Below are 26,957 nucleotides of genomic sequence, written 5' to 3' on the forward strand. Positions count from 1 at the left end.
CTTTTCGGGGAGCCTTTTCAATTCCTCATTTTTCTCTTCCGCCTTTGAAATTTGTTTCCTTCTACCACTTTCATCCACCGTCTCGTACGCAACGTCCCGGTTTTTTTTTATGTTATTCATTTCCCTGTTAAACTCGCAAACTCACGACCTCTCAATTTCCATGAAACGTGTAATGCAAATGTTCCCGTTTCCGTGATTGTGACGCCGATCAAATCCCCAGGCCCCCAGAGCCCTCGGATATAGAAACGCGCATTGAGATGATTTCGTCTTCTTTGGTTCTTTCGGTAAAGTCACCACGTAGAATGAGAATAAAATAATAAAATAAAATAACACAATAAAATTCTCACGACGTTTCGGCCACAACACAAGTGGCCTTCATCAGGTGAAGGGACGAGACTGCCTCGCTCCAGCGCTGTCCTCGAGACAGTCTCGTTCCTTCACCTGATGAAGGCCGCTTGTGTTGTGGCCGAAACGTCGTGAGAATGTTATTGTGTTATTTTATTTCATCAATTTATTATTTTATTCTCATTCTACGTGGTGGTGACTTTACCGAAAGAACCAAAGCAGATGAATCCTTGCAGTCACGAAAGCTTCAAATCGAAAGGTGATTTCGATTCATTTGACCTCTTCTAAATGTCCAAACGACGGGGCCCACTTCGTTGAGCTGCCCTTTGTGGCCAGGTCGCTTCTAACGATTCCGCTGATGCATCAGCAGGGCTTTGCCTGGTAGGATGGGGATGGTTTAGTGGTGTATTTGTATTTGCTTGGGATATTTGTTTGCTTCTCTCGTACCTTGAGCTCCCATCGCGTGTTTGTACCGCCTGTTGTTGGAACTTTCTTGCCACGTGGGCACATGGGTTAAAATCCTGGTATGGGTGTCTCTCAATATTTTAAAGATCTGGGTTCAACTCCTGGTCTGGGTGTCTCTCCGTATATTGAGAGCCTGGGCTCAATCCCTGATTTTGGTATTTCTCTGGAAATTAAGGGTCCAGTTTCAGTTCCTGTTTTTAGATTCAGCATCTGGGTTCAATTCATGGGATGAGTTTCTCTCCAGAGATTAACCGTCTGGATTAAATTCCTGGTCTGGGTGTCTCTCCGTATATTGAGAGCCTGGGCTCAATCCCTGATTTTGGTATATCTCTGGAAATTAAGGGTCCAGTTTCAGTTCCTGTTTTTAGATTCAGCATCTGGGTTCAATTCATGGGCTGGGTTTCTCTCCAGAGATTAACCGTTTGTCTGCGTTAAATTTCTGGTCTGGGTGTCTCTCCATATTTTAAGGGTGCTGGGTCCAATTCCCGGTCTCAGCATTTCTCTGGCGATGAAGCGTCTAGTTTCAGTTCCCTGGTTCGAGTGTCTCCATATTTTAAGGGTCTGTGTTCAATTTCTGGCCGCGGTATTTCTCTGGAATCCAAGGGCCTCGTTTCAGTTCCTGGTTCGGTGTCTCTCCAGTGATTAAGGGTCCTGTGTTCAATCCCAGATCTGGGTGTCTGTGTGCGAGTGTATGGGTCCCTAGGTCGACTCAGACTCAAATGAGTACCCGGTGCGGTGTGTAAACATCGCCACGAGGAAGACAAAGGCGGCCGAGTGTGGTGCTGGCCACCCACACCCTCGTGTGCCGCTCCGGCCTTCATAGGTGCTCGCTAGCAGCACTTTCCCCAATAGCCTGTTCAGGCTTTTCGGAGGTGTCTTGTCTTCGTTCTCTGTATGCCTGTGTATTTTATCACGTGGTCGACTCAGCCTCAAGTTGAGCACCTGGTGCGGTGTGCAGTAAACACCGCCGCTAGTGGAGACAAAGGTGGCCAGGCGGGACGTGGCGCTGCCCACTCCGCACCCTCGTGTACCGTGCCAGCCTTCGCAGGGAGCTACTCGCGAGCAGCACTTGCCCCCAACAGCCTGGTCTTGGGCTATACGGGTGACCTTTTTCCCCTGTGTGTCTTTGCCGCGTGTCCTCGCACAGGCATTCGGCTGCAGCACTGAAGTCATGCAGGCAGCGCTGGACAGCGTCAATAATGCCAAGGTGAGGAAGGTGACCCTTCGCTACATTGCCATCACTATTAGTTGGGGAGCCACGGTGGCTACGAGATGTTGACTACCTCGCCTGGTATACAGGAGGTCGTGGGTTTGATCCCGGCCCTTGATGATGCCTGTTATATTTGGAGCTTACATGCCTCTCTCATCATCATCACGGTGGCTAGGAGATGTTGACTACCTCGCGTGGTACACAGGAGATCGTGGGTACGATGCCGACCCTGACGCCTGCTATATATTTGGAGTTTGCGTGTCTCTCTCATCATCATCATCCCGGTGGCTAGGAGATGTTAACTACCTCGCCTGGTACACAGGAGGTTGTGGGTTCGATCTCGACGCTTGACGATGCCTGCTGCTGTATATTTGAAGCTTGTATGTCTCTCTCTCTCCCCGTGGTTCACGTGGATTCCCCCCCCCCCGTCACATTTATAAACGTGCGTTTAAGAGTAATTGGGCTGCTATGAATGTCCACATGACGACGATGATGATAATATCATTTGTGATGGGCCAGGTCGCTTCTGAAAACGAGAGTTATATAGCTCAGTGAGGCCTTCCACCTGGTAAAATAAAATAAAAAAAGTGGCAATCATAGAACGATCGTCGCAGCGAGTTGCCAACGCTGCGACATCGCCACCCAACCTGTCACGAAGGAATTGACCTCTGACCCTCCAAACGAGTTCTCGCAAGTGAAACGCTGCTGGGTGAAATGACATCAAGTGTCTATGTAAGTTACAGCCGTTTTTTTTTTAGCTTAGAGGACGCTACCTGGGCTTGGCTGTTTTCACTCCAACGCTGTCCTCATGACAGCACGGTCCCTTCACCCGATGAAGGCCACTTGTGTTGTGGCCGAAATGTCGTGAATTTTTTTGTTGTTTTTTTACTTTACCAAAGAGTACAGCCGTTTTGCCACTTCACTGCTGGATTAAGGCCTTGACCTACACCGTGTCGGCCAAGGGTGGGGGTGAGCGTTTAGTGGGGGGGGGAGGGTGGTTTGTATGTTTGACCATACTTCACCAGGCCAGTTAGTGCACGTTGGTTGAAGGTGGGCAGGACAGATTGCTGCAGAGATCCACTCGCCGCCGATGTTAGCCGGGGGAATCGGACTCGGTTCGGGGATGGCTTCATAGCGCGGTGCGCTAACCGCTGCACCACCGCTCCCCGCACATACATACAGGAGAAAGACAAAGATTCCCCTGCGTATAGCCTTAACAGACCGATGGGGCAAGTGCTGTTAGCGAGCACCTATTAAAGCCGGCGCAGCACACGAAGGGGGGTGTGCGGGCAGAACCACGCCCGACCGCCTTTGTCTCCCCAGTGGCGATGTTTTACTACACACCTCACCAGGTACTCATTTGAGGCTGAGTCGACCTAGGGGAGGCCCGGGACCGACTCAGAAGGTCGGAACACACGAGCGAGGGAGGTGGGTGGCCAACACCACCACCACTACCACCACCACCACCACCACCACGCCCGACCGCCTTTGTCTCCCCACCTCTCCCCCGCCCCCCAATCTCAGGCTCCAGTTTTCAAAGTGCGGCTGCTCCTGGGAGGGGCGGCCGGGTTACAGAACAAGAGCGTGGACGGTGAGGAAGCTCCGAACGCGCGGTGCCGGATAATAATCCTAGTAGCTAAAGTAGCCACATGTGTAGTAGCTACATATGTAGTAGCAACTACATAAGCATAGGTACTTATGCAGTAGCTACGGGCCCCGGGTTTTCAAGGGCCCCGCGCTAAATGTTTTCAAGCTATCAATTCCGGTTCGGTGATTCTGCAACTTGCTCTATTACTATAGTACTATACTGCCCTTAAACTTTTTTTTACGAACGACTGGGTGTTTAAGGTTAGCGATTTGTCTTATTATCTGACTGTGTAGCAAATGAAAAATAAATACAATTCCTTTACTATGCATGTTAATCATTCGTGTTTTAATATTTGTGTTTTTTTTTGTATTTAGGGCCCCTTTATAACATTTGCTACAGGCACCCCCACTAGCTTCATCCGACACTGCGAGCGCGGCTGAGGGGGGGGGGGGGCAGGGGGGGAGGGAGCGGGGGGGGGGAGGCCAGGTCGTCCGGGCCCTCGAGTTAATGATCTATTCATCACCAGGCACCGTAGTCAACATCGACTGGCAGACTGATGCCTCGCTCGCAGGGCCAAGTGGCAAGTGTAGTGAGCGAAAAACAAACTAAACACAAAACACAGTTATAAGGAAATTAGGTGTTCAGTCGAGATTATTTAAAAGTGCATAACTCCCAGTGGATTCCTTGCGGAATGAGCAGCGGCAGAGTGGGGGGTCCCACATCTGAACAGGGAAATCCTACGGTGGGCAGCATGGGGGGGTCCCACATCTGAACAGGGAAATCCTACGGTGGGCAGCATGGGGGGGTCCCACATCTGGACAGGGAAATCCTACGGTGGGCAGCATGGGGGGGTCCCACATCTGGACACGTCCACGCGTGCGATAACGCAATTTGTTTTCGGTTCACTGTGACCAACGACGTTGGTGCGCAAAGTCGCCCGCTGCATGTGGTGCTTGTGGTGTTGGGGGCGGTGGGGGGTAGGTGGAGGGGTGAGCGGTAGTGTGGTAGCTGTTAGCGCGTTACCGCTATCAACCCGGCGAGCCGAGTTGGATTTCCGCTCACGCCCACCTACACCATTGGCAATTTTCTGAACACGGTCCTGGGCCTCCTTTGTGTTGTAAACATCGCTACTGGGGAGACAAAGGTGGCCGGCCGTGGTGGTCCTGGCCACCCACCCCCTCGTGTGTGCCACAGTGCTGGCCTTCATAGGGTGCTGCTACTCACTACAAACAGCACTTGCCCCAGCAGTCTGTTGAGGTTATACGGGGGGTCTTTGTGTCTTTGTCTTCGTAGGTGTTACTCGCTATCCCAGCACTTGCCCCGGCAGTCTGCTGAGGCTGTACGGGGGGTCTTTGTCTTTGTGTCTATGTCTTCGGAAGTGCTACTCGTTATTAACATCACTTGCCCTGACAGTCTGTTGAGGCTATACGGGGGATCTTTGTCTTTGTAGCTATATGTCCTCCGTGCCCCCCCTCCGCCCCCTTCGCTAAGGCTGCGAACCTCCTTTTTCCGCGTCATCTTTCCGCTCGCCTGGCCTCAAGTTAGAGGAAGCTGCCGATTTTGAGCGTAAACAGGAACATCGTCAAAAACAATACAAACAGACTGGTTTGGGAGGTATTTTAAGGCGACGGATCGTCACCGTTTATCGGCCGACCGTTTTGCTTACGAATCTCGATCTACAAATGTATGATTTGATTGTTTTCCGGCCCCGGATTTAAAAGTTGGCTTTCTAAATTGTCCTCCCGTCGTCCCCGCGTGGCAGCGGTGGAAAAAAAAAGCTTCACAACTCATCGGATTCCTTCCTCCAGTGTAAATAAATATTCTGATCTCGACCCTGGTCACTCTTCACCGACGGCCGTCGGGGTTCGTAACACGGCTCCCCCCACAGTGATCATCGGTGCGGCGATGCCACCCAGACCCTGGATCATAACATGAACCCATAGAGACACACAGAGATGCACAGAGGTACACAGAGACTCATAGAGACACATGGAGTTATATATATACACACTCGGGCTGGCTTGGGTATGGCAGTGTAAAAACCACCCAGACCGTCAGGGTCTCGTGCTGGATCGGCAGTAGCGGTGGAATAACCATCAGGACCATGAGGGCATTTTGCTGGCTCGGAAGTGGCGGTGGAAAAACCATCAGGACCGTAAGGGCCTTCAGCTGGCACGGGTGTGGCGGTGGAAAAAGGGTACCAAGTTTTTTCTCCCTTACCCCCCACCCCCTGCGCCCCCCCCCATCCCCTGCCCCCCCCCCCCCCCATATCGCCCGCAGGCCCCAGCCGGCCGTACGTGACGCTGTGCCTGGGGAGGCAGGCGGAGGCGAGTGACGCGGGCGGCCTGCAACGGAGCGCCGTCAGGGAAGGGCCCCAGCCGACGTGGAAACAGACGTTCATCATGTACGCAGCAGCACCCCCCCCCCTCCTCACACTTCCCCTGCCCCCCCCCCCCCGACACCACCAACCCCCTCCCCCCCCTCCGCCCCCCACACTGGGTATCGCGATGACCTCTTGATCTTTCGCTAGGGGCGCCGTACCGCGGTGGCGAGATGTTAACTCCTTCGCTTGGTATGCAGGAGGTCACGGGTTTTGTATGGGAGTCTCTTGGTCTCTATGTGAGTCTATCATTCTCTATGTGAGTGTATGGGTCTCTGTGTGAGTCTATGGGTCTCTGTGTGAGTCTACGTACTGCGGGTCTGTATGCGAGTTTATGGGTCTCTATGTGAGTCTATGGGTCTTTATGTCAGTGTGTGGGTCTCTACGGGTTGGTATGTGAGTTTCTATTGGTCTTTATGCGTCTCTGTTTATTACTAATTCTCTAAGAGGATCTTGAGAATTAGTGATATTGCACAGTCACCTTTTGACCTTCCTCTTTTCCTCTCAGCGACCTGGAGAATTCAGACAGCCAGGCTCTGGTGCTCAATGTATGGTGAGTGAGCAGCCTCTCTATCCTCTACCACCTGAGTAGAGGTTACAGAGACACGTAGATTAATCTACTAACATTGATCTTCCATCACCTGGGTAGAGGTTACAGAGACACGTAGATTCATTTACTAACATTGATCTTCCATCACCTGGGTAGAAGTTACAGAGACACGTAGATTAATCTACTAACATGGATCTTCCATCACCTGGGTAGAGGTTACAGAGACATGTAAATTAATCTACTAATATCGATCTTCCATCAGCTGGGTAGAGGTTACAGAGACACGGAGATTCATCTACTAAGATCGATCTTCCATCACCTGGGTAGAGGTTACAGAGACACGTAGATTAATCCACTAACATTGATCTTCTATTACCTGGGTAGAGGTTACAGAGACACGTAGATTAATCTACTAACATGGATCTTCCATCACCTGGGTAGAGGTTACAGAGACACGTAAATTAATCTACTAATATCGATCTTCCATCAGCTGGGTAGAGGTTACAGAGACACGGAGATTCATCTACTAAGATCGATCTTCCATCACCTGGGTAGAGGTTACAGAGACACGTAGATTAATCCACTAACATTGATCTTCTATTACCTGGGTAGAGGTTACAGAGACACGTAGATTCAACTACTAACATCGATCTTCCATCACCTGGGTAGAAGTTACAGAGACACGAAGATTCATCTACTAACATCGATTTTCCATCACCTGGGTAGAGGTTGCAGAGACACGGAGATTCATCTATTAATATCGATCTTCCATCAACTGGGTAGACGTTACAGAGAGACGTAGATTCATCTACTAACATTGATTTTCCATCACCTGGGTAGAAGTTACAGAGACACGGAGATTAATCTACTAACATTGATCTTCCATCACCTGGGTAGAGGTTACAGAGACACGTAGATTAATCTACTAACATTGATCTTCCATCACCTGGGTAGAGGTTACAGAGAGACGTAGATTCAACTACTAACATCGATCTTCCATCACGTGGGTAGAGGAGGAGAAGGGTGATGAGGTGCAGAGTAGAGGAGGAGGAGGAGAGTGATGAGGTGGAGAGTGGAGGAGATTGCGGGGGGTGACTTCTGTATGACCACGTGGCCCCCACTCACGTCGCCCGTCCGCTGCGTGCCCCCCCAGGAACCAGCAGAGTGGGAACTCTCTCGTGCGCATGCTGACCAAGCTGAGCAGCGCACGGCGCCTCCAGCGGTGAGAGGGCCGACGGGCGGCGCAGGCATCTGCAGAATGCACACAACAACAACAACAAGAACCGCCATTCGCCACTAAGTGGCGGTGACGTCACCACGACGCTTGTGCCAGGCACACACACACAAAGATCAAAGACAATGATCCCCCGTATAGCCTTAACAGACTGTAGGGGCAAGTGCTGTTAGCGAGCAGCACCTATGAAGGCCGGATCGGTACACGAGGGGGTGGGTGGCCAGCACCACGCCCGACCGCCTTTGTCTCCTTAGTGGCGATGTTTACGCACCGCACCAAGTACTCATTTGAGGCTGAGTCGACCTAGGGGAGGCCCGGGACCGGTTCAGATAATCGTCACTGGTGTTGGCCGTGAGCGGGAATCGAACCCGAGTCGCCAGGTTCATAGCGCAGCGCACTAACCGCGACACTTTCGCTCCCCACACACACACACTGACATACACACACAGACACGCACACACAGACACACACACACACAGTCACACACACACACAGTCACAGAGATCCAGGCGGTACCGGTCCAGCTCCCGGCAGAGGAGTGGCAGCCTCTCCTCCGCAGTGAGCGTTTGAACATTCCACGGGGCCATACGTAGTGGTTTTTCGTTGTTTCTGGAGGAGCCCCGAGGGTAAGGATTCAGTCTCCTGGCTCCGCCAAGTGGGGTTTGGCCAGGAGACGTCATAGACGCCTGTCCCCCGGGGCCTCCGGCACAAGCTTATTCGTTAGATATTTCAGTCGTGGTTTAGTGGTAATTAATTGAAGGTGGTGGGGTTACCAGCCCCTCACCCACGTCCAGAGCCCCCATTTAGCCGCTGTGGTGGTCACAGACGCCATGAGGGGAAAGGCCAATCGGAATTGGCCCTCACCCCCCACAGCACTGTCCACGACAGCGTTGCGCGTCCGGCACCGCGAGGAGGTAGGGGGTTGTTTTGCCGGACAAACACACAATCTCATACACACACCGTCACACAGAGGTCCCTCGAGTGTTCCACTCCGTATGTTCAACGTGAAGTGTTCCAACACAATATGGTCCGCCCCACACACCACGTGTCCCCCTCCAACACGTGTCCCCCCCACCACGTGCCCCCCCCCACCACGTGCCCCCCCCCCCACCACGTGTGCCCCCCAGGTGGGTGAAGCAGGCGGTGAAGCGTCTCCGTGAGGACCGCACGGCCGGGAAGCTCTCACGTCGCGACGACTTCCTAGGCCAAGTGTCGCTCTCTCTGCAGGCGAGAGCCCCGTCAACAACAACAACAACAAACAAACAACAACAACGTTCACAACACCGTTAACGATCGCAACAACAACCTCAACAACATTGACAACAATCTCAACAGCAACATTGGCAACAGCCTTAACGGCAACCTTAACAACAGCAACCTCAACGACAACAGCAAACTTAACAACAACTTTACCAACGATCCCACCCCCACGTCCACCAACGTCCTCGTATTCCAGAGCTCCCTGTCTCTACTAAATTCCTCGTCCACCCGTGACCCCCGTGACCCCCCCGCCCCTCCCCCATGTCGTCTCCACGTGCAGGATCTGCCTGTGCAGTCCCAAGAGGTGTGGTTGAAACTGGAGCCACGCTCGGACCGCTCGCTCGTGAGCGGAGAGGTCAGCGTCTCCGTGTCCTTCATCACCAGCCGGGTACTGCCCCCCCACCCTCACCCCTCGCCCCCCCCCCCCCCTGCCCATTCACTCCGCTCACCCACCAGCGGCCAGTCCCCTCCTCATGGCTCTTCTATAGCTAAGACCGCGGTCACGGTACCCCACCAACCCCCCCCCCCCCTTCACACCGTCGTGAATCTGTCGCTCGTTGATTCTTCCGGCCGCTTTGGGAACTCGGCTTCTACCAGACGCCGACCGTCTCGTCTCGCACGCACCGCTCAACTACTCACCCGTCCACTCACCCACTCACTCGCCCATTCGCTCGCCCACTCGTTCGCCCCACTCGTTCGCCCACTCACTCACCCACTCACTCACCCGTCCACTCACCCACCCACTCGCCCACCCGCTCACCCACTCACTCACTCACTCGCCCACTCACTCGCTCACTCAGCTACTCAACCATCCACTCACTCGCTCACTCAAACGCCCACTCAGCTACTCAACCATCCACTCACCCATCCACTCGCCCACCCGCTCACCCACTCACTCGCCCACTCACTCACCCACTCACTCACTCGCTCACCCACATGCCCATTAGCTACTCACCCATCCACTCGCCCACTCGCTCACCCACTCACTCGCTCACTCACTCACCCACACGCCCACTCAACTACTCAGCTATCCACTCACCCAATCACTCACCCACCCGCTCACCCACTCACGCACCCACTCACTCACCCACTCACTCGCTCACCCACATGCCCACTCAGCTACTCACCCATCCATTCACCCATCCACTTACCCATCCACTCACCCATCCACTCACCCACTCACTCGCCCACTCACTCACCCACCCGCTCACCCACTCACTCGCCCACTCACTCGCCCACACGCCCAACCAGCTACTCACCCATCCACTCGCCCACTCACTCACCCACTCACTCGCCAACTCACTCACTCACTCACTCGCTCACCCACACGCCCACTCAGCTACTTACCCATCCACTCACCCACTCACTCACCCACACGCTCACCCACTCACTTACTCACCCACTCACGCACCCACCCACTCAACCACTCACCCACTCATCCACTCACCCACCCACTCACCTACCCACTCACTCACGCACCCACCAACTCACCCACTCACGCACCCACCCACTCACTCACCCACTCACTCACTCACCCACTCACCCACTCACCCAAACACCCACCCACTCACCCACTCACCCACCCACTCACCCACTCACGCACCCACCCAAACACCCACCCACTCACCCACTCACCCACTCACCCACCCACTCACCCACTCACGCACCCACCCACCCACTCACCCACTCACGCACCCACCCACCCACTGACCCACCCACTAACCCTCTCACTCACCCACTCACTCACCCACACACTCTCGCACCCACCCACTGACCCACCCACTCACCCACCCACTTACTCACCCATCCACGCACTCACCACCAATTCAATCATCCACGCACTCACTGACCCACATTGTGTTTAACCACCACTGCACTGCAGGTCACTCACACACAATTCGCTTCTTGGTCAACAGTTTTTATAACATTTTTTCAAGCGATTTTCTGATACCACCCCCCGCCTTCACTCGTCCACCCCCACTGGATATTGTTTGTTGTTGTTGTTGCTGCGAAGTTTTACTGATTTCGGCTCCAGATTCTTCGATCAGCGGCTCCGGTGTAAATTTTCTGTAGCCGGCCTTGCGCCAGGCCCTGCCGAGAGATCCGGCGTGGTGGCCGTGGTGGTGTATGTACGTTGAACTTTTTCCACACAGTACGTAGCAAACTGTGCTAAAAGGAGGTGTGGGCGGGGGGAAGGACAACAAACTATGTGTCTCTGTGTGAGTCTATGTGTCTCTGTGTGAGTCTATGGGTCTCTGTGTGAGTCTATGGGTCTCTGTGTGAGTTTATAGGTCTCTGAGTAAGTCTATGGGTCTCTTTGTGAGTCTATGGGTCTCTGTGTGAGTCTATGGGTCTCTGTGTGAGTCTATGGGTCTCTGTGTGAGTTTATAGGTCTCTGTGTAAGTCTATGGGTCTCTGTAGTGAGTCTATGGATCTCTGTGCGAGTCTATGTATCTCTGTGTGAGTCTATGTATCTCTGTGTGAGTCTATGGGTCTCTGTGTGAGTCTATGGGTCTCTGTGTGAGTCTGTGGGTCTCGGTGTGAGTCTATGGGTCGCTGTATGAGTCTATGGGTCTCTGTAGTGAGTCTTTGGGTCTCTGTGTGAGTTTCTTGGTCTCTGTGTGAGTCTATGGGTCTCTGTGTGAGTCTATGGGTCTCTGTGTGAGTCTATGTATCTCTGTGTGAGTCTATGTATCTCTGTGTGAGTCTATGGGTCTCTGTAGTGAGTCTTTGGGTCTCTGTGTGAGTCTATGGGTCTCTGTGTGAGTCTATGTATCTCTGTGTGAGTCTATATCTCTGTGTGAGTCTATGGGTCTCTGTAGTGAGTCTTTGGGTCTCTGTGTGAGTCTATGGGTCTCTCCTGTGAGTCTATGGGTCTCTGTGTGAGTCTATGGGTCTCTGCGTGAGTCTATGGGGCTCTCCTGTGAGTCTATGGGTCTCTGTGTGAGTCTATGGTCTCTCCTGTGAGTCTTTGGGTCTCTCCTGTGAGTCTCTGGGTCTCTGTGTGAGCCTATGGTTCTCTGTGCGTGTCAATGTACGTATGTCTGTTAACTTCTTTAGCACCATACGTAGCAAATTGTGCTGATCGTAGGTGCAGGGGAAAGACAAGCTGACCACAATCTGGACGATGACGATGATTATGATGATTATTTAAAAGTTGCATAGCTCCGGCAGCTTCCCAATATCGGAAGGAAAGAACGTTCCAGACGGCCGCGGAAGCGCCATCTGAAAGCGCCGTGCGATGATGATGATGATGCGGTGATCACCGTCTTTGTACGACGGCTGAGCCAAAAAAGCCGCTGCTGCTCCTGCTGCGAGGATGACCGGGGTTGTTCACGTGATCGTGGTGAATCGCTCTTTGTGACGAGATCGGCAAAGGGGCAGTCCATAAATGACGTCACTCACCTGTGAGGGGGCTCAGACATTTGTGACGATGTGTGACGACGGGGGGGGGGGGGGGGGTGGGGGGGGTTTGAGAAATGTGACGTCACGTCAAAATGCGCAACTTTAAATAAATATAGACAACACGTTCTACTTAATTAAATAGACTTTTATATAAATGTTTTCTCCTACAACATCAGAGTGCAGCGCCACATTAAATACGCGCTACAATGACAACAATAGTTTAAAGCGATTTGAAGCACGTTTTATTATTTTTTTTGGGGGGGGGGGGCGCAGAGCTTTGTGACGTCATATTTGAGGGAGGGGGGGGGGGAGGTCTGACTTTTTGTGACGCCGTCTGACGAGGAGGGAGGGGGGGGCAAAAAAATCGTCCCAAATCTCGTGACGTCATTTACGGACGCCCCCCCCCCCCCCCCAAGGGTCACAGTTTCGCGGTTGATCCGTGGCGAGCCCTTGGCTGTTGCCTGCGACGACCGCGGCCATCGGTCGGCGGTGCACTCCGTCTGGCAAGCGCAAAGCCGGTCCACGGGCCGCCATCGGGCATCCGCTGTGCGTCACGTGGGGGTGGTGGATGGGGTCTGGGTTTGGCTGTTGTTGTTTTTTTTCGCTGCTTTAAATTGCCCGTTAATTCTTGGCAAATTGGTTGCTTCGTGCGGCCGCGTCCCCGTTCGCCCTCGGAGGCGGAGCACGAGCCTACGGGGATGCAGTCCCCTTACCGCTTTACCGTCGGGGCCTGAGCGAAATGCCCTCCCGGCTGTTTCAGGGTTCATGTTCCCAGCTCTTTCGGTAAAGTCACGTTGAAGGGAAACAATAAAATATATATATATATAAAACAGGTATTTAAAATATATATAAAACATATGTTTATTATTTTATCGTTTGCCTTCAACGTGACTTTACCGAAAGAGCTAAGAATATGAATTACTGCAGTCACGAAAGCTTTAAATCACAATTTGTTTCAGGGTTGTTTACATATATATGTAAATGCAGATATGAGTGCTGATTGTCGCTTGCCCGCTTGATGCCCTGGGCCTTTGGGGATGTGAACGAGGAAGAGATCTGTGGTCCGCCGACCTCAGCGTTCTTGGGGCTCGGCAGCAGCAAGGGACCCCTCGGTGGCCGGGAGATGTTAACTACCTCGCCTGGTATACAGGAGGTCGTGGGTTCGATCCTGACCCTGACAACTGCTGCTGTAGATTTGAAGTCTGCGTGTCTCTCTCTGTCATCATCATCATCATCATCACGGTGGCCTGGAGATGTTGACTACCTCGCCTGGTGTGCAGGAAGTCGTGGGTTCGATCCTGACCCTGACACCTGCTGCTGTAGATTTGAAGTCTGCGTGTCTCTCTCTGTCATCATCATCATCACGGTGGCTAGGAGATGTTAACTACCTCGCCTGGTATGCAGGAAGTCGTGGGTTCGATCCTGACCCTGACACCTGCTGTATATTTGGAGTCTACCCGTTTCTCTCTGTCATCATCATCACAGTGGCTAGGAGATGTTAACTACCTCGCCTGGTATGCAGGAGGTCGTGGGTTCAATCCCGTCCCAGACGACGCCTGCTGCTGTATATTCAGATCTGATTGGTCGCCCCGTGCCCCTTATACATCTCAACGTTCATCCTACAAAGTCCCGTCACAAGGGAGAAACACAAACAGATTGTTAAAACTGTTTTTGTTGCCCGTATTGAAACGTCTGGCCGCCGTATTGACGTTAGAGCTCAATTCCCCTGTACAAGAATACACGATAAACCGTATGGGTTGACACGGTATGGTATAGTAGTGTATAGTGTAGTGTATAGTAGTGTAGTGTATAGTAGTGTAGTGTATAGTAGTGTAGTGTATAGTAGTGTATAGTAGTGTAGTGTATAGTAGTGTATAGTAGTGTAGTGTATAGTAGTGTAGTGTATAGTAGTGTAGTGTATAGTAGTGTATAGTAGTGTAGTGTATAGTAGTGTAGTGTATAGTAGTGTAGTGTATAGTAGTGTAGTGTATAGTAGTGTATAGTAGTGTAGTGTATAGTAGTGTATAGTAGTGTAGTGTATAGTAGTGTAGTGTATAGTAGTGTATAGTGTAGTGTATAGTAGTGTAGTGTATAGTAGTGTATAGTAGTGTAGTGTATAGTAGTGTAGTGTATAGTAGTGTTAGTAGTGTATAGTAGTGTAGTGTATAGTAGTGTAGTGTAATAGTAGTGTAGTGTATAGTAGTGTAGTGTATAGTAGTGTAGTGTATAGTAGTGTAGTGCATAGTGTAGTGTACAAGAATTCGCGGTAAACCGTATGGGTTGACACGGTATGGTATAGTAGTGTAGTGTATAGTGTAGTCTAGTGTAATGTATAGTCTAGTGTAGTGTATAGTCTAGTGAAGTGTATAGTCTAGTGTAGTTTATAGTGTAGTATAGTTTATAGTGTAGTGTATAATGTAGTGTGTAGTGTATAGTAGTGTAGTGTATAGTGTAGTGTATAGTAGTGTAGTGTATAGAGTAGTGTACAAGAATACGGGGTAAACCATATGGGTTGACACGGTATGGTATAGTAGTGTATAGTGTAGTGTATAGTAGTGTAGTGTATAGTGTAGTGTATAGTAGTGTAGTGTATAGTAGTGTAGTGTATAGTAGTGTAGTGTATAGTAGTGTAGTGTATAGTAGTGTATAGTAGTGTAGTGTATAGTGTAGTGTACAAGAATACGCGGTAAACTGTTATGGGCTGACACGGTATGGTATAGTAGTGTAGTGTATAGTGTAGTGTATAGCAGTGTATAGTAGTGTAGTGTATAGCAGTGTATAGTAGTGTAGTGTATAGTGTAGTGTATAGTAGTGTAGTGTATAGTGTAGTGTATTGTAGTGCAGTGTAGTGTATAGTATTGTAGTGTATAGTGTAGTGTATAGTAGTGTAGTGTATAGTAGTGTAGTGTATATTGTATAGTAGTGTATAGTGTAGTGTATAGTAGTGTAGTGTATAGTAGTGTAGTGTATAGTGTAGTGTACAAGAATACGCGGTAAACCGTATGGGTTTGACATGGTATGGTATAGCAGTTTAAAGCATAGTAGTGTAAAGTCACGTAGAATGAGAATATAATAATAAATTAATAAAATCAAATAACACAATACTATAGTAGTGTATAGTATAGTAGTGTATAGTAGTGTAGTGTATAGTGTAGTGTCTAGTAGTGGAGTGTATAGTGTAGTGTCTAGTAGTGTAGTGTATAGTAGTGTAGTGTATAGTGTAGTGTATAGTAGTATAGTGTATAGTAGTGTATAGTGTAGTGTCTAGTAGTGTAGTGTATAGTAGTGTAGTGTATAGTGTAGTGTCTAGTAGTGTAGTGTGTAGTGTATAGTAGTGTAGTGTATAGTGTAGTGTATAGTGTATAGTGTCTAGTAGTGTAGTGTGTAGTGTAGAGTAGTGTAGTGTATAGTGTAGTGTATAGTAGTGTAGTGTATAGTGTAGTGTATAGTAGTGTAGTGTATAGTGTAGTGTCTAGTAGTGTAGTGTGTAGTGTATAGTAGTGTAGTGTATAGTGTATAGTAGTGTAGTGTATAGTGTAGTGTACATGTTATAAACCATCGATCCCTTCTCGCGCGCCCGCTCCCCCCTCCGTCTGTGTCGCGCGCGCAGAGAGACACACCACTGTCCGCCCAGGGGGGGTCCAAGGTGGACGTCTTCGAGAAACTTCTCTCCACCTTCGTCGAGTACGAGCACAGGACGGTGGTGAGTTTGACGGCGTCCACAGCTGTCGCTCATATTGGCCGTGACCCCCACCCCTCTCCCCTTCCCCCCTTGCCCCCCCACCGACTGCCCTGCCTGACCCCTCCGATGTTGTCGCGAGTTTCAGATGTTCGAGGCTCCGCGCTCGGCCCGTGATGCACGGCGGAGGGCGGGTGGCTGTCGAGGGTTGGATGGCGGTCACGTGGTCTGTGTGGGTGCTGTGTGTGTGCTGTATATGTGTGCTGTTTGTGTGCCGTGTGTGTGCTGTATATGATGTGTGCTGTGTGTGTGCTGTGTGTGTGCTGTGCGTGCTGTGTGTGTGCTGTGTGCGTGCTGTGTGTGCTGTATATGATGTCTGCTGTGTGTGTGCTGTATATGATGTGTGCTGTGTGTGTGCTGTGTGTGCTGTATATGATGTGTGCTGTGTGCGTGCTGTGTGTGTTGTCGTGTGTGTGCTGTGTGTGTGCTGTATGTGTGCTGTATATGATGTGTGCTGTGTGTGTGCTGTGTGTGCTGTATATGATGTGTGCTGTGTGCGTGCTGTGTGTGCTGTGTGCGTGCTGTGTGTGTGCTGTGTGTGCTGTATATGATGTGTGCTGTGTGCGTGCTGTGTGTGTGCTGTATATGATGTGTGCTGTGTGTGTGCTGTGTGTGCTGTGTGTGTGCTGTATATGATGTGTGCTGTGTGTGTGTGCTGCGCGTGCGTGCTGTGTGTGCTGAATATGATGTGTGCTGTGTGTGTGCTGTATATGATGTGTGCTGTGTGTGTGCTGTGTGTGCTGTGTGTGTGCTGTGTGTGTGCTGTGTGTGTGCTGTGTGTGTGCTTTGTGTGTGCTGTGTGTGTGCTGTGTGTGCTGTGTGTGTGCTGTATATGATGTCTGCTGTGTGTGTGCTGTATATGATGTGTGCTGTGTGTGCTGTATATGATGTGTGCTGTGTGTGTGCTGTGTGTGTGCTGTATATGATGTGTGCTGTGTGTGTGCTTTGTGTGTGCTGTGTGTGTGCTGTGTGTGCTGTGTGTGTGCTGTATATGATGTCTGCTGTGTGTGTGCTGTATATGATGTGTGCTGTGTGTGCTGTGTGTGCTGTATATGATGTGTGCTTTATGTGTGCTGTATGTGTGCTGTGTATGATGTGTGCTGTGTGTGTGCTGTGTGCGTGCTGTGTGTGTGCTGTATATGATGTGTGCTGCGCATGCGTCTTGTGTGTGCTGTATATGATGTGTGCTGTGTGTGTGCTGTATATGATGTGAGCTGTGTTCGTGCTGTGTGTGTTGTCGTGTGTGTGCTGTGCTGTGTGCTACGCAGGCTGGGGGTTGGCTGTCAGGGCTGTCCACAGACGCGATGGGGTTCCTGTCGCTCTACACCTCTCAGAGCGACGTTTCTCCCTTCCAGCAGAGCATCACGTGAGCACGTTGTGACGGCCAAGACGCACGCACACACGCACACACACACGCGCAAAGACAAAGGTCCCCCGTATAGCCTTTGCTATGCTGTTGGGGCAAGTGCTGTTAACGAGTAGCAGCACCGATGCAGGCCGGCATGGCGCACGAGAGCGTGTGGGTGGTCAGCACCACGTCCCGGCCGCCTTTGTCTTCCCAGCGATGATGTTTAGGGGCACCACGGTGGCTAGGAGATGTTAACTACCTTGCCTGGTATACAGGATGTCGTGTGTTCGAGCCTAATCCTGACGCCTGCTGTATAATTGGAGTTTGTGTGTCTCTTTCTCTCTGAGTCCTCCGGTTTTCCCCTCCACATTTAGAATCAACGTCAGGCGTTTCGAGTTATTTGGCTCCAGCTATAAATGTCCACGTGGTGAAGATGATGATGATGATTAGCCCACTTCGTTGAGCTATAATTTGTGATAGCCAGATCGCTTCTGATAAACAGCTACAACATAGCTGTGGGGCCTTACCTGGTAAAATAATTATAGTTTAGTTAGTTTTTGAGTGAGTGGGTGGGTGGTTGGGTGAGTGGGTGGGTGGTTGAACGAGTGAGTGGGTGAGTGGGTGGTTGAATGGTTGAGTGGGTGGGTGAGTGGGTGGGTGGGAGATTGAGTGAGTGGGTGGACGGGTGAGTGAGTGGGTGGGTGGGTGGGTGGTTGGGTGAGTGGTGGGTGGTTGGATGAGTGAGTAGGTGAGTGGGTGGGTGGTTGAGTGGGTGGGTGAGTGGGTGAGTGGGTGGGTGAGTGGGTGGCTGGTTGAGTGAGTGGGTGGACGGGTCAGTGAGTGGGTGAGTGGGTGTTTGAGTGGTTGAGTGGGTGGGTAAGTGGGTGGGTGGTTGAATGAGTGAGTGGGTGGGTGAGTGGTTGAGTGAGTGGGTACGTGGGTGGCCATCCCGTCTTAATTTGTGGGCGCCACGATGTCTAGGAGATGTTGACTACGTCGCCTGGTGTACAGGAGGCCGTGGGTTCGATCCCCAGGCTGACGGGGGCAAGTGAGGGGCACGGGTGAGTGATGTCTCTTGTGGATGTCACCGCCAGCGTGTGGCTGAAGTACGCGAGGATGCACGGCTGCGGGAGACGCGTCGAGTTCCGCATCCTGGAAGCCGCTCTGCTCGACATGGAGAAGGACTGGGATGCCCAGAAAGCCTACGAGCGCGTGAGTGGGTGGGTGTGTGGGTGAGCCGGTGGGTAGGGGAGTTGGTGCGTGGGTGAATGGGTGGGTGGGTAGGTTAGTGGTTGGGTAGGTGAGTGGGTGGGTGTGTGGGTGAGCGGGTGGGTAGGGGAGTTGGTGCGTGGGTGAATGGGTGGGTGGGTAGGTTAGTGGTTGGGTGGGTGGGTGTGTGGGTGAGCGGGTGGGTAGGGGAGTTGGTGCGTGGGTGAATGGGTGGGTGGGTAGGTTAGTGGTTGGTTGGGTGAGTGGGTGGGTGGGTGAGCGGGTGGGTATGGGAGTTGGTGGGTGGGTGAATGGGTGGGTGGTTGAGTGGGTGGGTGAGTGGGTGGGTTTGTGGGTCAGTGACTGGGTGGGTAGGTGGTTGGTTGGTTGGTTTATTTTGTTTGGTGGTTGAGTGGGTGGTTGGTTGAGTGAGTGGATGGGTGGACGTCTCGTCGGAATTTGCGGGCCTCAAGGTGGCTAGCAGACGTTAACTACCTCTCCTGGTGTACAGGAGGCCGTGGGTTCAATCCCGACCCTGACGCCTGCTGTACTTTTGAAGTTTGAATGTTCTCCCCGTGGTCACGTGGATTTTGGCTCCTGGCCCTCCGATTTTTTCTCTCCACGTTTAGCAACGTGCAAACTTTAGAGTATTTTGCTGCGATGAATGTCCACACTGTAAGCCTCTCCGTTGGGCTATCCCTTGCGACGGGCGGGTTCGCTTCTGAAAACGAGCTATTAAAAAAAAAGCAAAAAAAAAACAAACGCTAAAAAGTTTTTGTTTTTAAATCGTTAAATTCAACATTTACAGGAACAGCTCGGTTAGCCAAACAGATGAATTCCGCCACGTCCCTCCGTAACCACTGCGGTGACGTTCCGCTCGCGCACAGACGCTCGGGACGCACGCGAGGCGCTTGCGCCAGGCTAGGTGCACCACGAGGCTCGTCGAAGGGACGGAGACGAAGGCACGCGCGACCTCGTGTGCGCACGCCAACGCGGGCGGCCTGCTGACCCCGTGACCCCTCCACTGGGCATTCTGGGACAAAGAGCTTTATAGCTCATCGGATTCCTCCTTGCAGACTCAAATGAATGTGTCTGATGGCGTGCGCCGCCCGTCCTCTCTCTCTAACCCCTCCACTCCATGACCCCCCCCCCCACCACCACCTCCCCCCACTAATCGCAAGCCACCATGGTGGCTGAGACAGGAAGTGGTGCAGGAAATTCCACGGGGTGGTGGGTGGGGGTGGTAGTGGGTGGTGGTAGTGGTGGTGGGTCGTGGTGGTGGGTCGTGGTGGTGGGTAGTGGTGGTGGGTAGTAGTGGCTAGTGGTGGTGGGTAGTAGTGGGTAGTGGTGAGTAGTGGTGGTGGGTAGTGGTGGTGGGTAGTGGTGGTGGGTAGTGGTGGTGGGTAGTGGTGGTGGGTAGTGGTGGTGGGTAGTGGTGGTGGGTCGTGGTGGTGGGTAGTGGTGGTGGGTAGTGGTGGTGGGTAGTGGTGGTGGGTAGTGGTGGTGGGTAGTGGTGGTGGGTAGTGGTGGTGGGTAGTGGTGGGTCGTGGTGGTGGGTAGTGGTGGGTCGTGGTGGTGGGTAGTGGTAGTGGGTGGTGGTGGGTAGTCGTGGGTAGTGGTGGTAGTGGGTAGTGGCGGGGAGTGGTGGTGGGTAGTGATGGGTGGTGATGGTGGTGATGGTGGGTAGTGGTGGGTAGTGGTGGTGGTAGTGGTGTGTTGGAGAGTTGAACCCACACGTTCTGTTCACGTGGCCAAACCTTACAGATTTCCCGCTTAGGGTGGTAGTGGGTTAACGACACATTCACGTGATCTAACCTGAAGAAAAAAAAAACCTTTATCACGAATAACATCGGTCGCGAAAGCCTACTGCACATCACATTTGGGACCGTCCATAAATTACGTCACCCACCTGGGGGGGGGGGGTCAGACATTTGTGACGATGTGTGACGACGGGGGGGGGGGGGGGGTTGAGAAATGTGACGTCACATCAAAACGCGCAACTTTAAATAAATATAGACAACACGTTCTACTTAATTAAACAGACTTTTAAATAAATGTTTTCTCCTACAACATCAGAGTGCAGCGCCAAATTAAATACGCAACTACAATGACAACAATAGTTTAAAGCGATTTGAAACATTTTTTTTATATTTTGGGGGGGGGGGGGGGGTGGGTGGGGAGGGCAGAGCTTTGTGACGTCATATTTGAGGGGGGGGGGGGAGGCGTCTGACTTTTTGTGACGCCGTGTGACGAGGGAGGGCGGGGGCGGGGTCTAAAATCGTCCAAAATCGCGTGACGTCATTTATGGACGGCAACCTTAAACAGGCGTCCGTCTCGGCCGTTCATTTGACGGTGTTGCTGGGATGTCCTCCGCAGGCGGTGGAGTTGCTGGACAGTGTCCAACACTTCGTCGGACAGAGCCTGCGGATGCTGGAAGATCTCCTGTCCAGTTTCCCTCCCGATAACCCCGCGTCGACTGACCGGCTCACTTACCTGCTCAGGTGAGGTTACCCCTTTCTGATAATGCCCGCCCCCCGCTACCCACCCCCCGGTCCCCCGGCTTCTGCCACAGTGGACCGGTCCACACCCACAGTGATGTGTAGGACTCATCCACTGCTCCAGTCGCGAAAGGGGGAGGTTTCTAAGCAGGCGGAATATTTGTTGTTAATTTAGTAACAGTCTGTGGGTCCAGTGTGAGTCTGTGGGTCCAGAGTGAGTCTGTGGGTACAGAGTGAGTCTATGGGTACAGAGTGAGTCTATGGGTCCAGAGTGAGTCTATGGGTACAGAGTGAGTCTATGGGTCCAGTGTTAGTCTATGGGTACAGAGTGAGTCTATGGGTCCAGAGTGAGTCTATGGGTCCAGAGTGAGTCTATGGGTCCAGTGTTAGTCTATGGGTCCAGAGTGAGTCTATGGGTCCGGAGTTAATCTATGGGTCCAGTGTTAGTCTCTGGGTCCAGTGTGAGTCTATGGGTCCAGTGTGAGTCTATGGGTCCAGTGTGAGTCTATGGGTCCAGAGTGAGTCTATTGGTCCGGAGTGAGTCTATGGGTCCGGAGTGAGTCTATGGGTCCAGAGTGAGTCTATGGGTCCAGTGTTAGTCTATGGGTTCAGTGTTAGTCTATGGGTCCAGAGTGAGTCTATGGGTCCAGAGTGAGTCTATGGGTCCGGAGTTAATCTATGGGTCCAGTGTTAGTCTATGGGTCCAGTGTGAGTCTATGGGTTCCAGAGTGAGTCTATGGGTCCAGAGTGAGTCTATGGGTCCAGTGTTAGTCTATGGGTCCAGAGTGAGTCTATGGGTCCGGAGTTAATCTATGGGTCCAGTGTTAGTCTCTGGGTCCAGTGTGAGTCTATGGGTCCAGTGTTTGTCTATGGGTCCAGTGTTAGTCTATGGGTCCAGAGTGAGTCTATGGGTCGAGAGTGAGTCTATGGGTCCGGAGTTAATCTATGGGTCCAGTGTTAGTCTATGGGTCCAGTGTGAGTCTATGGGTTCCAGAGTGAGTCTATGGGTCCAGAGTGAGTCTATGGGTCCAGTGTTAGTCTATGGGTCCAGAGTGAGTCTATGGGTCCGGAGTTAATCTATGGGTCCAGTGTTAGTCTCTGGGTCCAGTGTGAGTCTATGGGTCCAGAGTGAGTCTATGGGTCCAGTGTTAGTCTATGGGTCCAGTGTTAGTCTATGGGTCCAGAGTGAGTCTATTGGTCCGGAGTGAATCTATGGGTCCAGAGTGAGTCTATGGGTCCAGTGTTAGTCTATGGGTCCAGTGTTAGTCTATGGGTCCAGAGTGAGTTTATGGGTCCAGAGTGAGTCTATGGGTCCGGAGTTAATCTATGGGTCCAGTGTTAGTCTAAGGGTCCAGTGTGAGTCTATAGGTTCCAGAGTGAGTCTATGGGTCCAGAGTGAGTCTATGGGTCCAGAATGAGTCTATGGGTCCAGAGTGAGTCTATGGGTCCAGAGTGAGTCTATGGGTCCAGAGTTAATCTATGGGTCCAGAGTTAATCTATGGGTCCAGAGTGAGTCTAGAGTCTACAGTAAACCAGTGAGGTCTCCTGATGGCATCGCTGCCATCTCCTTCCCGACAGGTGCGTCTGCTTCGTCTACAAGTCACGCGTCTGCCAACCCCAGCATCTTCCCTGCAGCGATGCCCGTGCAGCGATCACCGCTGCGTTGAAGGCGAGAGGGGGCGGGGGAGCGCGTGCACCACAACGTGGCACACCACGTCCGGTGTTCAACTATTTGAAGCTGTTTTTTTGTTTCATTTTCTACCGGCTGTAAGGCCCCGCTGAGCTGGGACTCAGCTCTGTTCTTCATTCAGGAGCGAGCTGGCCACCGCAAATGATCGCTCGGCTAAGCGGCTTGCCATCGCGTGGACATTTACAGCGGGAGCCAAATTACTCTGAACGCGTGATGTTGATTCTAAATGTGGAGGTTGAAAAACCATCGGACCCGGGGAAAAATCCACGCGACCACGGAGTGGGCGACACGCAGACTCCAAATATAGAGCAGGCACCAGGGCCGGGATCAAACCCACGACCTCCTGCATTCCAGGCGAGGTAGTCAACATCTCCTAGCCACTGTGATGATGATGAGAGAGACACACAAACTCCAAATATAGAGCAGCAGGCACCAGGGCGGGATCAAACCCACGACCTCCTGTACACCAGGCGAGGCAGTTAACATCTCCTAGCCACCGTGATGATGATAAGAGAGAGACACAAACTCCAAATATACAGCAGCAGGCGTCAGGGTCGGGATCGAACCTACGACCTCCTGCGTACCAGGCAAGGGAGTAGACATCTCCTAGCCACCGTGATGATGATGATGACGATGAGAGAGAGAGACACGCAAACTCCAAATACACAGCAGGCGTTAGGGTCGGGATCTAACCCACGACCTCCTGTATACCAGGCGAGGTAGTCAACATCTCCTAGCCACCGTGATAATGATGATGAGCGAGAGACACGCAAACTCCAAATATACAGCAGGCGTCAGGGTCGGGATCGAACCCACGACCTCCTGTATACCAGGCGAGGTAGTTAACATCTCCTAGCCACCGTGATGATGATGAGAGAGACACGCAAACTACAAATATACAGCAGCAGCAGGCGTCAGGGCCGGGATCGAACCTACGACCTCCTGCGTACCAGGCAAGGGAGTAGACATCTCCTAGCCACCACAGCGCCCTCACTGTAGCTCTCGCTGTGTGCTTTGGCTGCCAATGGCCACGTGCCACCGACTTGCAGTCCACACAGAGACTCGGAATAACATTCGGTGGGACATGAAGCTCGGGATATGACGCAAATTGTGACGACAATTATATATTTTGATTTAAAGCATTTCGTGACTGCAGTGATTCATATTCTTGGTTCTTTCGGTAAAGTCACGTTGAAGGGAAACAATAAAATAATAAAATATATATAAAACAATAAAATTCTCACATATATATAATTTTATTGTTTCCCTTCAACGTGACTTTACCGAAAGAAACAAGAATATGACAATTATATAATTATATATAATTCAAAAATCACATGATTATATAATGATATTATATAATGATATAATGATCTGATAATATAAAAGCATAATCATATAATGATTAAATTATGACGATAATTAATTACACGACGATAATTATGACTACGACGATGATGGTGATGATGATGATGGCGGCGGTGGTGGCGGTGGTGGTGGTGGTGATGATGGGAAACAGAATTTCACCGGCTGATGTTCATCACAACTGCTGGACATCTGTCAAAAAAACTTAAAAGAGCCTCGTAGCTCGTCAGATTTCCCTCCGACGTAAAACGAAATTGTTCTCAATTCCTAATCTGACAACGCCGCTACCTCCCGTTTCAGAGAGGGATTGAAGACCGCTACCTGAACTTGAAGCAGAGCATGCAGGTAACGGTGTAGTGGCAAAGGCTACCCGTGTACCCCTCCTCCGCCCCCCCCCCCCCAGCTCAAGCGTTTTAAAACGCACCGCGCCAGGCACTCGTTTAAGGCTGAGTCGACCCCAGGGAGAGGACCCAGCGCCGGTTCTCATTATCGTCACCGACATTAATCGGCCGTGGTCCGGAGTCGAACTTGGGGGGGGGGGGGGGGGGGGGATCGTAGCCGGGTTCGAAGGGCGGTGCGCTAACCGCCGCTCTCTCGCGACTCACCGTACACGTATCACACAAAGGTCCCCCGTGTAGCCTTGCCACACCTGTTGGGGCAAGTGCTGTTAGCGAGCAGCACCTGTGAAGGCCGACACGGCACACACGAGGGGCTGGGTGGCCTGCACCACGCCCGGCCGCCTTTGTCTCCCCCAGCGGCGAAGTTGACTACACACCGCACCGGGTATTCATTTGAGGCTGGGTCGGCCTAAGGGAGGCCCAGGACCGGTTCAGATAATCGTCGCTGGTCTTGGCCGTGCGTGGGAATCGAACTCGGCTCGCGGGGTTCGTAGCGCGGCGCCACCGCTCCCCGCACGCACACACAAAGACAAAGATCCCCCGTGTAGCCTTCACAGACTGTAGGGGCAAGTGCTGTTAGCGAGCACCTACGCACGCACACACGCACACACGCACACACGCACACACGCACACACGCACACACGCGCATGTGTCACCACAAGCGATCTGAGAAATGACGCTCGGGATTTTTTAAACATGTATTTTTCATTTTCCTTTAACGAAAGAATGTGGCGGAGGACCTGGTACGGATGCTGACCCTGGCGAAGGAGGTGGTGGGTGCAGTCCGCTCGCTCAGCGAGAAGTACAGTGAGGTGTTTGCCAGGTACGGCCTCCCCCGTCTCCCTTACCGGACACGCCACAGTACACAGACTCCTCACACAGAGACTCACAGACTCGTCACATAGAGACCCACATAGAGACCCACAGACTCCTCACACAGAGACCCACATAGAGACCCACAGACTCCTCACATAGCGACCCACATAGAGACCCACAGACTCCTCACACAGAGACCCACAGACTCCTCACACAGAGACCCACATAGAGACCCACAGACTCCTCACATAGAGACCCACAGACTCCTCACACAGAGACCCACATAGAGACCCATAGACTCCTCACACAGAGACCCACAGACTCCTCACACAGAGACCCACAGACTCCTCACACAGAGACCCACAGACTCCTCACACAGAGACCCACAGACTCCTCACACAGAGACCCACAGACTCCTCACACAGAGACCCACAGACTCACCACACAGAGACCCACAGACTCACAACACAGAGACCCACAGACTCACCACACAGAGACCCACAGACTCACCACACAGAGACCCACAGACTCACCACACAGAGACCCACAGACTCAGCACACAGAGACCCACAGACTCACCACACAGAGACCCACAGACTCAGCACACAGAGACCCACAGACTCAGCACACAGAGACCCACAGACTCCTCACACAGAGACCCACAGACTCCTCACACAGAGGCCCAGCGGTTAGCGCGCCACTCTGTGAACCCGGCTTCGACCCGGGTTCAGTACCCGCTCACGGCCACGAACATTGGCGACGATGATCTTAACCGGTCTTGGGCCTCCCCTAGGTCGACTCAGCCTCCAAATGAGTACCTGTTGCGGTGTCTAGAAAACATCACCGCCTGCTGGGGAGACAAAGGCGGCTGGGCGTGGTGCTGGCCACCCACCCCTTCGTGTACTGTGCCGGCCTTCATAGGCTCTGCTCGTTATCAGCACTTGCCCCTACAGTCTGTTAAGGCTACACGGGGGATCTTTGTCACTTGCAGCACGTGCGATGTCCCGCTGGCTCTCATCATGCACCAGCAAGCCGGTGACCTGGTGAGTGCCCCCCACCCATGTCCCCCACCCCTGCCCCCCCACCCCTATGTGAGTCTGTGGGTCTCCTTGCATGTCTGTGGGTCTCTATGTGAGTCTGTGGGTCTCTATGTGAGTCTGTGGGTCTGTATGTCAGTATGTGAGTATGTGTCTGTGGGTCTCTATGTGTGTCTGTGGGTCTCTACATGAGTCTATGGGTCTCTATATGAGTCTATGGGTCTCTATGCGAGTCTGTGTGTCTCTATGCGAGTCTGTGGGTCTCTATGCAAGTCTGTGGGTCTCTATGCGTGCTGTGGGTCTCTATGTGAGTCTATGGGTCTTTATGTCAGTATGTGAGTCTATGGGTCTCTGTGTGAATCTATGGGTCTCTGGGTGAGTCTATGGGCTCTGTGTGAGTTTATGGGTCTGAGAGTCTGT

The 26,957-nt window shown here is 52.1% G+C and overlaps 1 protein-coding gene across 2 annotated transcripts in view; it reads left to right on the forward strand.

The window, feature by feature from the left end:
- Positions 1-26,957, forward strand: part of LOC116955125 (BAI1-associated protein 3-like) — an 89,891-nt gene that overhangs the window by 33,622 nt on the left and 29,312 nt on the right. For both annotated transcript variants that reach the window (XM_076052885.1, XM_076052883.1), the window contains 15 exons: positions 1,958-2,017; positions 3,545-3,611; positions 5,889-6,012; positions 6,497-6,541; positions 7,692-7,760; positions 8,900-8,993; positions 9,307-9,420; positions 16,048-16,140; positions 17,445-17,542; positions 18,619-18,736; positions 21,110-21,234; positions 22,810-22,900; positions 24,587-24,631; positions 25,410-25,507; positions 26,492-26,543. In XM_076052885.1, the coding sequence (XP_075909000.1) occupies positions 1,958-2,017; positions 3,545-3,611; positions 5,889-6,012; positions 6,497-6,541; positions 7,692-7,760; positions 8,900-8,993; positions 9,307-9,420; positions 16,048-16,140; positions 17,445-17,542; positions 18,619-18,736; positions 21,110-21,234; positions 22,810-22,900; positions 24,587-24,631; positions 25,410-25,507; positions 26,492-26,543 (1,293 nt within the window). The remainder of the gene's footprint in view (positions 1-1,957; positions 2,018-3,544; positions 3,612-5,888; positions 6,013-6,496; positions 6,542-7,691; positions 7,761-8,899; positions 8,994-9,306; positions 9,421-16,047; positions 16,141-17,444; positions 17,543-18,618; positions 18,737-21,109; positions 21,235-22,809; positions 22,901-24,586; positions 24,632-25,409; positions 25,508-26,491; positions 26,544-26,957) is intronic.

The sequence above is a fragment of the Petromyzon marinus genome, chromosome 58 (assembly GCF_048934315.1).
Source record: "Petromyzon marinus isolate PM22_M1 ecotype Great Lakes invasive population chromosome 58, UKy_Petmar_22M1.pri1.0, whole genome shotgun sequence".
Lineage (NCBI taxonomy): Eukaryota > Metazoa > Chordata > Hyperoartia > Petromyzontiformes > Petromyzontidae > Petromyzon > Petromyzon marinus.